The sequence below is a fragment of the Drosophila sulfurigaster genome, chromosome 2R, assembly GCF_023558435.1.
Source record: "Drosophila sulfurigaster albostrigata strain 15112-1811.04 chromosome 2R, ASM2355843v2, whole genome shotgun sequence".
In the NCBI taxonomy this organism is placed as follows: Eukaryota; Metazoa; Arthropoda; class Insecta; order Diptera; family Drosophilidae; genus Drosophila; species Drosophila sulfurigaster.
Window position 1 is genome coordinate 11,146,340 of NC_084882.1, and position 15,513 is coordinate 11,161,852.

Genomic DNA, 15,513 nt, shown 5'->3' on the forward strand with positions numbered 1-15,513 from the left:
TTTTTGGTCTTACTTGTTTCCTGTTTTAATGAGTGCAGTTCAAATTTCATCGTAACTCGACTATTACTTTGGCTTAATAATAAGAATTTAAATCGTTTATTAAAGACACTTGTTAACAGGAAAAAATACTTCCCAAGGTAGAAAGTAGCTTGTAAAGTGATATCCTGACTCTCTTATAGAGAAAACAACTTAAGATAAATGCTGTGCAGGAATTAAACATGTTTGTATTTCTACGAACTCTTGAAGGCTGAGACTTCGTCGAATTTAGGATCTTAAATATAAAGTTACTATATACTATATATATACTATAAATTAGATCACTAATCATTTGGTTTTCAATGACTACTCACAGACTTAAATATATTATATTCATACGAGTATATTATATGTTATTAATGGCTAAAAAGAAAAATGTCTTAAATATTCTTATTTATAGAGGCGGATCAAAGTTTTTATTTTGTAATTAATTCATTGAAATACTAGGGAGGCAATGGATTGCTTCAACTGACTGAATTGTTTATAAATAAAATGATTGTTGATAAAATAAACTTTTTTTAAAACCTTTTCTTGCAATGTGTTATATGTTAATATGTACTGATTACCATAAATAAAATGTATGGAATTTACAAGCAACCACTTGATGAAATCGAGTACGCTTCAAAAGCGCCCAATCAACAAATGGAATTCTAAACAAACATAAATCAGCAGCAAGCTAAAATAGTGAAACTCATGTGTGCCACGTATTCCGCTTCTAGAATCCACAAAACATTCTGTGAGGATGACACCATACTCAGCTGTTCTTTTCCTATATGTGAGGTACATCCAACGTATTATGTTCCGCTGATATTTTACAGCTACATCTCATTGGTATTTGTTGTTGTTGTTGGCCACTAGACACTAAAAAATGGCACATCATCTGGTAAGGCGATCATAAATGGCAGCAAATAATATAGAAATAATAAATAATAATATAATAATAATAAATCGTTCTTATAAAGCCAAGGAGTAGGTGTCAGTTCTCTGAATCAGCTGAACAACAAGGCGGCTAAACGCAGTCAATTTGAATCCAAACATGACATAATTATAGTTCATATAAGAGCCAAGGCTACCACTGCATCAAAATTTTCAAAGTACTTTTGCAACTGTATTTTAAAAAGTGATTATAAAACTCTGATCAATCCCCGATCTTTATTGGTTTCTTTTGTCCCTGAATTATAGTACACTTACAGTAATCAGTTAGTGTTCCCGCATGTCTTTCAGAAATCTAAGACTTATCTCTTGTATTTCTGAATAGTAAGCTTAAAATCGAATCCAGTACACGATTTCTTCAATGCGCACATTTTTACACATAGTATGTGAAATATAAATAGTTTATATCCCACTTATTTATTTTAATACTTTTTGCCTATCAACGTTGTAAATAAGAAGTATATATTTTCATAATCAGCAAGACGATATAGTGTGTCTACATGAACAGTTATTTGATATGGACTTTGCCATAAGAACGCGATAAACAAATCTTTATGCTAATACTTGAGTGACTTCTACGCAGTTGACTTTAGCAATGTTCCCTTTCGCCCCTCCCACAGCTCAAATGTATTAATGTGATACTAATTGTTGCCCGCTTGAACACAATAAAACATTTATTTTAATTTCAAATTTCTTTTATTATGAATTTCGACACTTTCTGCTTGCAACTTCTACAAAGGAACAAAAGAAAACATTCACAATAAAAAGAAAAATTATTAAGAATGTGCTTAGAAAACTAAAAATATAACTCGACTCTCATCATCGTCGTTATCATTATAATCAGCGAAGTGTGAATGCATTGTGAAGCTGTATGTGAACGAGTGTGTTTTTTTATTTTTGAGTGTGTGTGTATGTGAAGGAAGTCTCGGAAGAAAGTATTGTGGCTTCGTCTTGCAGTGGCTTCTTCACTTCTTCAGCGCCTGCACAAAGTTGCCCAGATCGTATTCCTCCTCATACTGGTACTCTGACCACAAATCCGGCAAATTCTCAATGATAGTGTTCATGGACATGCCACCGCTGCCGGCAGCAATAGCCGCTGTTCCACTACTCTGTGCCTTGTTGTCATTGCCACTCTGGAACAGGTCTAATATTTGCGGAGTGCCCATCGTCTGAAGCGAGGCGTTCTCGGCACTCACCACCGTGTTGGCGGTGAGTATCTTGAACTTTTTGCAGACTCATGATTTTCTCTTCGAGCGAGTTACGTGTGATCAGACGATACACATTGACCACCTTCTTTTGTCCAATGCGATGGGCACGATCCATGGCCTGCAAATCCTTCATGGGATTCCAGTCGTGCTCGACAAAGATGACTGTATCAGCTCCAGTCAGATTCAAGCCCAAGCCGCCCACCTAAAGAAGAATACGTGAGTTAGCATTGTGTATTGGAAGCATTGAGTAGATAGGAACTTACCTGAGTGGTCAAGAGCAAAACATCGATGCTAGGATCACTGTTGAAGTTGTTCACTATGTCCTGGCGCAATGAGGCCGGCACGCTGCCATCCAGACGCAGGTATGTGACACTGGGCAAATGCTTGCGCAACAAATCGTGCTCGACGATGTCCAGCATGGCCTTCAGCTGACAAAAGATGAGAGCACGATGCTGACTAACAGATTCTGTCTGCACACCAATGCCACAGTCCAACAGCAGTTGTCTGCACAAATACAAAGAAGTTCAAGTTAGGAAATTCATCAATACAATTAATGGGAATGAACTTACTTCAGCGCTGGCAGCTTCGCCGAGTGCTCAATGTCGTCCAAGGAGCTATGGCTGAGGGCAAGCTGAGCGGCGATATTGACGCGCTCATCATTGGATTGCCGCAGCACCAATTTGGGATGATTACAGACGTTCTGCAGATAGCGCAGAGCCTGGAAAATGTGCGTTTTACTGCCGAGATTCTCCGTATCGTCCAACTTATTCAAACAGTCTTTCAGATGTTTATTGCTAAAGTCTTCATACAGGCGCAACTGCAACGGACTCAGCTCGCAAAGCAGATCCTGCGTGATCTTTGGCGGCAGATCGGTGAGCACGTCCTCCTTGACGCGACGCAGCAGGAATGGCAGCACCTGGCGATGCAACGCCTCCATTGCCAGCACGCCAGCCTCCTGATCCTTGGCCGAACTCTTGGCATCCCGTGATGCCAGAATGGGACGTGAGTAGCGCTGGATGAACTGTTTCTCGGTGCCCAAAAAGCCGGGCATCAAAAAATCAAAGAGAGACCACAACTCCAGCACGTTGTTCTGTATCGGTGTGCCCGAGAGGATTAGCCTGTGATTCGCTTTCAGCTGTTTGATGGCCTTTGAGCTCTTGGTCTTGCCATTCTTGATGATGTGCCCCTCGTCCAATACGCAGTAGTTGAAGTGTATGCCACTGAAGTAGTCGATATCTTTGCGTATGGTGTCGTAAGAGGCAACCACAAGATTGCAGCTGGTGCCAATTTGGCTACGCAGCTTCTCACGTCCAACGGGAAAGCCAAAGTAGTGCAAGGGTCGCAGCACAGGCGATGGCGATTGCGACAGAAACTTGTCCACCTCATAGACCCAATGGCCCGTCAATGTGGGCGGACAAATGACCAAACTGGGCAGCGAAGCCTGCTGTGCCTCCTGGCGCTGCAAATGATCGCCAGCCAATATGCAGATGGTCTGCAATGTCTTGCCCAGGCCCATGTCGTCGCAGAGTATGCCGTGCAGATTGTACTTGTTGAGGAACCACAGCCAATTGATGCCCGCCTGCTGATAGCCGCGCAGCTCCACGCTCAACGACACCGGCACATGGTAATCGGGTATGGTCTTGGGCTTAAATAGATAGTCGAGAAATTCACGATCTCGCGTCTTGCGCTCCTCCAGTGGCTCGTTCTTGATTTCCCCCTCGGTTTTGACGCCGCTTTTGCTGTTGCTAGCACTGCTGTTGTCCAGCGGCATGAGTTGGACGAGCGTGGCGAAGGAGTGTGTGGCCAGTAGTCGCACAGATTCATCCGCATCGCTCATGGAGCCGAGCAGCGGCACCACCAGCAGCACAATATATGGCACAACACGAATCTGCAAGCGATTCACCACTCGCTCAATGGCTTCCACGGCGCCTTGCCGTTCAATGGGTCGCTCCACCTTCAGCAGCAGCTCCAGCAACTCAGTGACCACAAACTGCATGGTGCGGCAGGTGTCAATGTCCGCCAGTGCGGCAATGCAACGCGCTGACATGTGACGCAACACCTTGAGAGGATGACGCACAATGCAGCCCAGTTGTGGCAGCAGCGCGAACAATTGCGGATGCAGGGCGGCATGCAGATGCGGCGCCGCAGTCTCAATCAGTTGCAACGAACTGATCAACTCATTGCAGGCCGTCAGATCGGGCAGCGTGCTGATGAGCGTGTCTGCATCGACGCTGGCCACAAACTGCTGCAGCTTGCCGAACATCAGCTGCTGAAAGATGGGCACCTTGTCCACCATGCGTTCGCCGAAGGTGCTGCAGAGCTTGGCTATGGCACAGGCGGCGCCCAGACGCTGAGTGCGACACTGACGCGCCTCGGCCTCCTTGGCCTGTTGGGTGCTGGCCTCGATGCACGCGGCAGCAGCGGCTGCAACCGCTAGCGCCTCACTGGCCGGAGGTCTGCCGGGTCCGCGTGGCGCTGTCGTTGTCGATGGTGTCGTGGCGCCAGCTCGCTTGCTGCTTCCTGTGGTGTTGCTGTGGCCGGATGGAGGGTTCAGCGACAGCGTCAGCGTGAGAATGCCATAGTACTCGGAGGCATTGCTATCGTTCGGGCGTGTCTCTAGCAGCGTTTGCGTCGGCATATTCTGCAAAAATTTACATAGTTAACCCAGGGAATCATGCAAGGAAATCTCTCTTACAATAACTTACCAGCTTAGGCGTGTGCTCGGCATCGCTGCGCAGCAGTGTGCAGAGGTTGTTCAGGATTTTGTTGTTGGGACTAGGATTTCTATCACAAACTTGGTCCATCAGATGCACCAAAAAAGTCGGCTGACAACTGCTGCAGCGGCACACACTGCTCCCGCTTGATGGACTCCATCAGAGGCTTGACCACGGGATTCAACTTGTCGGGCAAACAGTGCAGTGCACAAATCGCTCCTGCCATCGCAGCCTGAGCGCTAACATGATAGGCAAACTGCTCGCCCGTTGTCTGCTGATACGAGGCCTGCAGGCTGCGTCGACGCTCCAGCAGCATGTCCAGCACCTTTGGCTTGAGCGCATGACTGCGCAGATTGTCGCTGAGTGTGGTGGCCACCGCATCGATCTGCTCCAGCGTCAGCACCTTGGCATTGTTGAAATCATTGATGGGTATTTTGTTCTGCTTCAGCGTGGCAATAAAGTCGAGTGCCTCCTGCAGCAGTCTGGTAAGCGACATGGCCAACTCATCATAGTAGAACGACTCGGACATGCACTGATGCAGCTTCTCCTGCAAATTGGGCGGACCTGGTCGCACCGGCTCATCCTCCAACGCCCAGAACGCAATGATGAGGCCGCACACAATTCGCTGCACAGCAGAGCGTGCATTCAAATGACCAAGCAGCACCTTGGTGTAGCAATCTGTGGGACTCTCCACCTGTGGCGTATAGAGCACTCCAGGCGCCGGCTGCACCAGGTAGTGCGAAAGTGCGCCCATTGCTCGCGATGCAGTGATGCGGGCACGCATAAAGTTCGCCTCACGAATCTCCAACGGTGTCGCCTCGCTGCCACCCAAGTACAGCTTCTGCATGGCATTCGAGTGCGCCAAAGCAGCGCCGCCCAGATCATCGCCCATGCGTGGTGTGCGACGACGTGCGGCGCCTGCCGCAGTGGAGGAGGCAACGTCACTACCGGCAATTGCGCGAATGAGCACGGCGGGATCGAAGGCCAGGCGGGGCGGCTGCATGGCCAGACAAATCCAGGTGGAGACATGCGGACAGGCGGCGTGCAAAAGGGCTCCCAGATCCGCATACTGTATGATGTTAGACCACACCTGGTGGGCCAGCGCTTGAATGTCCGCTTGGGGCTCAACCAGCATGCGCTGGTAGATGTGACGCAGCGCCTGCTGCAACAGTTGCCAGTTCCAGTCGACGACACCAAAGTTGAGCTTCATCTCTGGCGTCTCTGGCTTGCCATTCTCTGGCTTCTGCTTAACGAGCGAACTCTCGCCGCTGCTTGTGAGCGTGAGCAGCGTCTTCAGCGTGGAGCGACGCACTGAGCTGGTGCTGTGCGATAGAAAGGGAAACAGACGCGGCACTAACGTACCAATGGGCTCCATTTGTATCCAACTAGCTGCCATGGGCAGGCACAATATGGCTGCGAGCAGACCCATGAAACTGTTGCAAGCCGAGGTGAGTTCATCCTGATCCAGCAGCAGATCCCACAGCATCTTCACAATGGACGACACTTGCGTAGCATTCAGCAACTTGGGCAACCACTTGGCCACTGGTATCAGAGTTGCTGCTGCCACGGCGCCCACATCATCGACCACATCGAGCAGACCCAGCAATATATCCGATATGGATTTCGGCAGATAAATGGACAGCAGTTCCTCGCGCACCACGAACACATACTTCAGTCCCAGCAGACCGCCATGGCGCACCTCCCACTCGTTCTTGTGGCGTATCAGCTGCAGCAGGATGTCCACGATGCGATGCACTTTGCTCTCATCGATGGCCTTGACCAGCGTGCCCAGCACTTGGGCGCAAGTCTCACGCACCGGCGCCACCACTTGATCCGAAACAAAGTCGCCGAACCGATCCAGGCAGAGCACACATAGCAATCGAAGTGCTGCATCCTCTAGCCAACGACTGTGCGCCTCGTGCATTTGCTCCACACTCTGATAGCCGCACTTGCCCGCTCCTGTGCCGTGCTGATTGATGAGCTCACGCAGCGCAGTTGCCGCCCCGTGACGCACCTCCCACTTGGCGTGAAAGAGATCAATGAAAAGGCGCGCACAAAAGTTTTCCAATGGCCACGAGACGGCGTCGACCCACGTGCCCGTCGCATCCGGAACAGCGGCTGCAAAGAGAGCAAAGACAAATTGTGGTTCATTAAATCTGTAATTAACGGAAGTCTTGATTAATCTAATCTAAGGACGCACAGCGATTTGTTGACAAATGTGCCTTGAATCTTTATGTAATTAGGCAAAGTAATTAATCTAATTGCTATTTGCTAGCAAAACAAATTGAGCAGAGGAAAGTCAAGCAACATAATTGATTGCTAAATTAAATCTAGTCAACTATATAAATAAGAACTCATTAACTGAATTTACTTGAAGTGCTAAATTAATCAATAATCTTGCAAAACTAATATGAATACATCAAAATTGAAGCTTCATTGACATAATTTATATATTAAGAAGATTTCTTGCTCCACTTGCTAACTCGATGCGCACAATTTCAATTGTTACAAGGTCACAACTGTCAATAAAATTGTACAATTGTTTGAAGGCATAAATTAAAATTACATTCGCTTTTGGATTTGATTTAGTTTATAGCTCTTAAATTGTGAATAGTATTCCACAACGTTAAAAAAGCCTTCTATACTTTTAAAGTTGTTTGTCAATCATATGAAATTTGCATTAATGATTGTCATCAGCAACATATCTATTTAAATGTTATGCCAAAAAAAAAAAATAATACTGTGCGTCAGGTTGAGCTTACGCCTACGCACTGTTTAAGCTGTAGAATATTTCATGTGTGTCGTTTGCCTTCAGTTTCTTCTTCTCTGGCTCATCGACTGTGCTTGCTCCGTTGCTGTTGCTGCCGGTGCAGCTGCTGCCGCTGCTGTTGCTGTTACTGCCAGCAGCTGCGATGCCAGCTGTTGAGTTGCGCCGACTGCAGGTGGGCGTCACTGAGACTGCTACAGCGGAGGCAGAGGCGGCGCCCGTTGAGCTGCCTTGACGAGCTTTGCGCTTGGCTCGATTCATCTCGCGACAGCTGAGCTTTTGACCTGTGGCAGTGGCGCAAGCGCTGGCAGTTGCTCCTCCATTTGCTGCTGCCGGCTTAATGTTCAGTATGTGCTCCACCGGCAGCTTCTCGGCATTGACATTGTAGCTGGTGCCGCTGCGCGTCAAGGCCACATCCTCGTCGGTGATCATGTCAGTCAGATTGACGCCCAGCTTGGCGGCGGCAGTGAGTCCCAGTTTATCATTGAGCAGTGCTCGCTGGCGAATCAGTCGAGCGGCCACGCTCTGCTCCTCGACGCCGCCTCCACTTGCCGGTTGCTCCTCTTGCACATCGAACTCATTGCCCTCGGAGCCAATCAGGCGTGCGCCCTTCTGCAGTATCTGCTGTAGATCAAACTCATCGAAGCTGAGTAATCGCTCGTTGCACGGCGTTGTTGTGGTCGATGATGAGGCATTCGATTGGCAGCTGTCCTCCTCGGTGGCATCGCTGCCCTGTCGCTCCTTCTTTAGGTTAATGGCCCCCAATTGCAATTCCGGCTGCCATGGCGGCACCTGTTTCAGTATCGCCTCCACCGATTGTGCCGCCGCAATGCGCGTCTCCCACGAGCTGCTGTGCAAATAGCCCACGAGGCGATTCAGCAGCGTGTGCAGCTCATGTGGATACAGTTTCTGCACTTCGCCAATCTGCTTGGCAGCTGCATGACGTGTGGCAGCCGTCGAACCGGACTCGAGTAGTATGAAAAGACGATCGAGTCTGCGCAAAAAAAGATGAAATAAGTCAGTTTCTTGAGGGTATTTGATTAGAGACAACACTCACCTGGATGTCATTCTTTTATTGAGATTTTCGGTATCTTCCGTTTGATTCTGCAATCGAACTCTGGACTGGTCTAATTCCTATATGTAATCTATCTGAAAAGATAAAGAACAAGAACAATTAGCTAAAAAATATTTGAATTTTTTATATTTAATTTCAGAGTGCGATAACAATTGTTACACTTAAGCCCAATAATTTATTGGATTTGGTTAGATTAGCATGGAACCAATAATTGAAACAATAATCATGAGTAAGAAATATTTGCTTTTTTAAAATTGCTTATTGAAGCCAACGAACAAACTGTTTAATGACAACTTGTGTATATAAAAACACTGTTCTCAACTTTTAATCAAGTCATGTGGATCGAGATAAAATACTAAGATCAAATATCATTTCAAGTTTCGTTATCAGCCAAGCAAATCTTCTTCTACTTTTGAGGCTGACACAGCATATGTTGAAGTCGAGCTATCTCAGCTGCAAAGTTTTTGCTTCTTCGAAGTGCATATAGAGAGTAAATAGAACATGGTTTGAATAGTTTTTGCAATCTACAAAGATAAAAGCAACTTGGCAAAATTAGGTTAACCAGTTATTGGCAAAGAACTGAGCACAACTGAAACCCTTTGATTTGTTTCTGACTCTGTATACTCAAATGTAAAATATATAACTGTATGTATATACATATATATTACAATATATATAAATTCAGTAAAGCTGAAATAATATCAAAACTCGTGTGTGCGGCGAGTTCAACAAAACTGTTTGTTTCTTTTCTTTTTATTAGTTTCTTGTATTTATAAGGAAGCTCAAACGCTAGCTACGACAACCTTGAATATTAATCAACTATTTATATAACTATGTATGCATGCCAGTATGTATTGTACACTCTATATCAGTGTTATTTTTGTTTGCTATGTTTTATAGCAAATCGCGAGTTGGATGCGAAACAACAAATATTATTACGACCATTTTGTGGCACACACTGCTTTTTCTTTGCTTATTTTTTGGATCGAGCTCGTGAAACACGCAAAGCGTCAACAAACAAATAATCGACAAGCTACACATATAAACAAATGTATAAGTTACCCAGAGTGATTATAAGTTGTACACTAAAATACGATTTTATTGGGGGTGGATATTGGGGTAATGTCGTCTAAACTATACTACACTACTAATAAGATAAACTTGCACGATTTAAATTAATTTTATTTTGTCAAGCATTGCTTTTAAATTATAATTATTGCACACATTGGTATATTAATACTAAATTAATATATACATAGAATACAAAACATACAAGATTGACAGCAAAGACAACTAAGACCCGATTCCAATATAAAAGAAACAGTTAAATATATTTTACAACTATTATCTGATCGCTACCAAATTTTCAGGATTCATAAAAAATAGAGTTATTTTTGTATGTACCAAAAAACACGCTAGCCTCAAAATGCCTCAATATATTAATAATAGCAAAATATATGACCGTTTTTCAAATATATTTAGCATTTTCTACTTAAATATTTTAACTTTCAAAGAACACAAAACATATTCTCAAAAAATTATTCCATTTGATCCATTAACATTAAGGCTTTACTTAGTTACTCTTCATGAGTAAAAGAATCAAAAAACATTCATCAATTAAAATTCGTTTATTGCTGTGAACTGTTTCATAAATGTAATCGCACTGTTTTGTATAATTTTGTCAGCCTTGAAATGCTTGCTCGATTTTCCCTCAGTAATGTATGGAGTTATAGATTACAATATTATTTTTCCCACAACCAGTTCTTAAAATTATCTACAAAAGTAAATCCCCCCATAAAACACAACCACAACATTAGTTACTTGTGATTCAGCACTTTAAATAAATAGGCATAGAGGAGCAAAGGTTATGAAAAGACAGTTCATAATTCAGAAAAGCTGCCGCTATTTTTTTTATTACTGTATGCGACTTGAATTTCAAGCAGATTCATTTGCATAAGTTTATTATATAATACTCTTTCTGTGCTGTCAATTACTTTGTACTTGTCGCTAAGTTATTGAACTATTTGAAATCATTATTACGACAAATTCTTTTGCTCCCAAGTATATTTGCTTACTTCATCTTAACAAAAAATGTATATAGATAATGCAAAATTTCATATTGATATTATAAAAATCCATTGCAAGGATGATTGGCTGTTCCAATAACCCAGAACGAAACGTGATATTTATAACATTGAAAATAAAAAAAGAAAAATTACGTGAAAAAGACATAAATAAAACAACAGCTGAGTCAATATGCAAGTGACACAAAGAAGCTATAGACCAAGTTGAACTAGCAAAATGTCTTTCTATGAACACTTTGGTCATCCTCATCTTATCTATTAATTAACCCAGAAAAGTAGAATGCGATAAGCAATGATAGTTTTTTAAAATGTGCTTTTAAAATAACTAAAAATTAGTAAACACAAACACATGTGCCGGGTTACTGAACTCATCATTTTGATAATAATTATAATGAGGAGAGAGAAGTAAAACTATTAAGCCTCACATGTCAGCAGAGTTGTAAATTATCTATTTGGTAGCGACAAATGAAATGCAATAAAATCAAGATTACATACATAGATAATGGTTATCGTAAAACTTATAATGAAAACATTTGTATGACATGAGAATCGTCATCAATTGGCAGCAATAAATACAAATATCAACTGACACAGACAACTCATGTACATAAATCTGTCTATATCTATGTTTGTATGAATGTACCTTACGTAATTATGAATGTATCGCGTTTTGTCAACAACCTTGCCTTCGCTTTGCCATAGAGAGAGAGAGACAGAGAGAGAGAGAGAGAGAGAGAGAGAGAGAGAAGGGAAGGTAAAGTAAAGGTTTATCATTGAATTGCTATGATTTTCAAATCGACAATGACTATTTAAATGAGTGCTCGCATTTGAATGCTCATCAATACCTCTAGTCTAGACCCAGATTGAACCCCCTCCGACTCGTCTCCCCCTGCCATCCTCTTATATCTCATCATTTGTCACAGTCAATTGCAAGCAGTCAACTGATATTGATTTGTTTGTTTGCCATTTATTTTTTCTTCGCCCACTTTTATTCGCCACACGCGTATTTATTTATACATTTCAAAAAGCCACAGATAAGCCACAAAATGTCTACAAATTTTCACTAGCAATAATAAATGATTGCGATTACTTGGTGACACGAAGTTTGTTTGTTTTCCTAGAACTACAAATATTTACTGTGAACTTCGACATTTTATTTCCCCCAGTTTGTGTACAATAATTTGAAATTGCGACCAACTGGTTGATGCCACGTTGGCTTTCAAATCGCGCCCGCTTGCCACATCACAACTCCTCCCATTTTTTCGATGAGTCACTCAATTCGATTATAGAGATTAGGAAGAAGTGATACGATTTGCGATAAGAATGGTTTAACGTTTGACTGATAATTATAAAACTATTACTTTTAAAAGAATCACTCTCTAGCATTAGCATTGAAAATATCTACTTGTATTATTAATGCAGTGAATAAGAAATTCCTGTTAGCAATTTGTATTATATAGACACGTATCAATTGCCAGACATGTCTATAAATAAATACGTGTATATAGAATCGACTACGCTACATTCCACTCTCAGGTTATTCATAAATTTCATTTAAGATTACTAAACGAAATAGAGACAAATTTGGCGGTGATTAGATGTCAACATTGACTATAAAAAGTCGTGAAACATTTTGCTTGTCAATTTGCTAAATTATGGAAGATGTTCAATTATCTATTGGAAAAGCAAATTGACATACAAAAAAGGAATATTTATTATTCTAAATTATAAACTGTAAGTAATAAATTGTAAATTCTGGTATGTATTTAACACATCTCATTTGCTGCGGGAAAAAAAACCCAGAAAACTCTCCGATGCGAATCGTTGGAAATTACCACAATTTCTGTGCTCGATTTAAAGTTGAAGAATTTCGCACAAATGGAAAGAAGACAAATGTGTTTGAATTTTAAACACCTCGAGATATTTACATAGACACAACGCTAACAACATTTGGCAAATATTGTAACAGCTGCCGTTGCATATTTCATTGCACATTAAGCGTTGAAAACAAGACGAGACGAGACGTAAACGAAAATGAAATTATGGTCTTTTATTGATATTCGGAGCGTAGTTCGAGTACAATTCTCTTCACTTTATCTCAGCTGCATTCACTGGGAATACAAGCGGAGTTGTAAACAAGTTTTATCTGTAAATAGGGCAATGTTCAGCAAACAGAATACCCTAGATAATGTTGTAAAGTTCTAAATAGAACTAAATATTTCAATACACGTTTACAAACTACCTTCTACATTAAGCTTAAGCAAGTAGTTTAGTCGTTCAGTCCTAAATGTACTAAATTTACGAGTTTTTTTTTATTGATATACATTATTAAAAAAGGTCTACTTTTACTTGAATGAAATAACCCACACTTCGTCTTAAATTTCTTAATATAAAGTGTTCTATATAATTTAAAAAAAATACTATTGCATACCTAATATTGCAAACGAACATTAAATGAAACGAACATTAGTGTCATCAAAACTCGACAAAATATGAAAGTATACAAAAGTTTCTCAAGTAAATCGCCAATTGCAATATGCCGTAACGATGCATTATTGATAAACCGGAATTAAAAATACATTCACTTACATATCAAAAATATACTAAACATAAGCATTAGTACTTTAGTAATGAAACGTCGAATGGTATTCCAATGTTTGAAAGTACTTCTCAATACGCTTTTTCGCGTGTTCGTTCATATGCATGTTCACCTCAAACTAGTTCAAGTGCCCTACCCCACTACGAGACAGAGCGAGAGCGCGCAGAGAGATAGAGCAAGATGGAGATAGCGAGCCATAAGCTGGGGAGCAACTGAATCGGTCGTCAATGTTGATTACGGTAGCAAACCATAAATAAATACAAATGCCGCCGCCGCTGTTACTGCGCTGCCAGCGTTCTGTCACCGCTGCTGCTGATGGGCCGAACGAAGCGTCGGCAACGTGGACAACACATGTACTAAATAGGCTGGGGAGTTTGACTACAACTACATGTGTATGTACTTATGTACTTGCCAAGCAAAAGCTCACACACACATGCATTTAGAGTATGCATGTATGTGTGTGAGTGCACAATTGGTTCGTTTAGCGCGTCGCGCGCATCAAAAACTGCCCAAAAAGTAAATGAATGAATCGGAATCGGAATTGGAGGCAATAGAAGACCGCGAACACATACGAAGAATACATAATAAAGAGATGCGATGCGACGACAAACACAAACCAAAAATGCCAAGACAACAAAAACTAAAATAAAAACAATAAAAATGTATTGAGCAATCACCGAGACTAAAAATACAATAGACGGGGGCATTTGAAACGTTTTCGAGCACTGCCAAGAATTAACAAAAACCAAAAACTCCACAACAGAAATAAAAACGAATAAGTCTAATGAAATATACCACATAAAGAGGCGTAGTTGTTTATAACAATAATAAAGAAAAGAGTTATTCATCGCATGATTTTCCCCCATATTCCACAAATACGCCTAATATATATTTAAATATATGTATATACGACAAACGACATAATACATAAATAAGTGTACGCTTATCACAGCTTAGCTTGCCCAGCTCTGCTCCACGTATCAGCAGCAGAGGCAGAAACAGCGCAATCTCACACTCACGCACACATTGAAAACTGCAACGGAAGAAAGACGCGTCGGCGTTGACGTCGACGTTAGCAGCGTATGAAAGCTGCGCAGTCGGCGCATAACGATAAGCAAAAAGCACATATGTACGAGGGTTGCTACACACACACACTAGCGCTATTTACTGTATTTTGCACATATATTTCTCGCAAACGTAATTATTAACACATTACAAGGCACTTTACTTTACCTTTGGCAAACGTTACGTTTCGGCTGTTTTGCTGTCGCGTCGTACTGCTCTGCTTGTGCTACAGCATACCTATGGCGGCGACAGCGTCGACGTCTCTGCTGCAGAGTGGCGCGGCGCAGCGCTGCGACTGCGACGGCGACTGCTTGGCTGTCACTTCAACTCATGCGCTCTGTGTAAAGTTGCTGCATTTTTGTCCACTTTTCACCACCAGCTAATGATTTATTTAAAAAATGCCTATTTTTATTGATTTGTTTATTGCAATTTAATTGTTCAGTTCACTTTTGCTAGCGTGTGCTTATGTGTGTGTGTGTTGGGTCTCTGCTGCTACGCGTTCACTTATTTTTTTGCAAGCGTCACAAAAAATATTCTTATTCACTCGCACGCGTAACAAATTCAGTCCATCGATTTTTCACGCAAAAACACACAGCGCCGGCATACAGGGAGAAGGCGTGAATAGCACAACGGATTCGATTTTCTAGTTGCAAATGTCGTTTAGCCACCACAAACAACAGTCAATAGTATTTTAATTTAACATTTGGTTTCACACAGGCACAAAAACACTCAGTTCGCCCTATATTCTCAAATTTTCGGATATTAATATTACCAGGGAAAGCCATGTTCGCGCTGTTCAAGTCACATTTATACTGTGCGGTGCTCGATTGGCGCATGAAATAAAATTCAATTAGAGTTGCCACCGATCACTTGATAGCCACTTTTATGCCAAAATGCATTCTGTAACTGTATCATTATATAAGCAGTAAATTTGGATTTAAGTTCTACATGAGAACGTATCTGTGATGTTTATCAAATTTACTAAAGACTTTTGTTTTTAATGAATTATTTAGCAAAATTGTTTACATCAAG

The 15,513-nt window shown here is 42.0% G+C and overlaps 1 protein-coding gene across 1 annotated transcript; it reads right to left on the minus strand.

The window, feature by feature from the left end:
- Positions 1-1,870: 1,870 nt before the first annotated feature.
- On the minus strand, positions 1,871-15,291 carry LOC133835585 (TATA-binding protein-associated factor 172). The gene is given in 9 exon segments (XM_062265580.1): positions 1,871-2,195; positions 2,197-2,379; positions 2,441-2,681; positions 2,747-4,818; positions 4,883-4,996; positions 4,998-7,009; positions 7,664-8,652; positions 8,716-8,803; positions 14,650-15,291. Coding segments are annotated over 8 exon segments (5,883 nt in total). The 5' UTR covers positions 8,727-8,803; positions 14,650-15,291; the 3' UTR covers positions 1,871-1,934.
- Between the last annotated feature and the right edge of the window lie 222 nt (positions 15,292-15,513).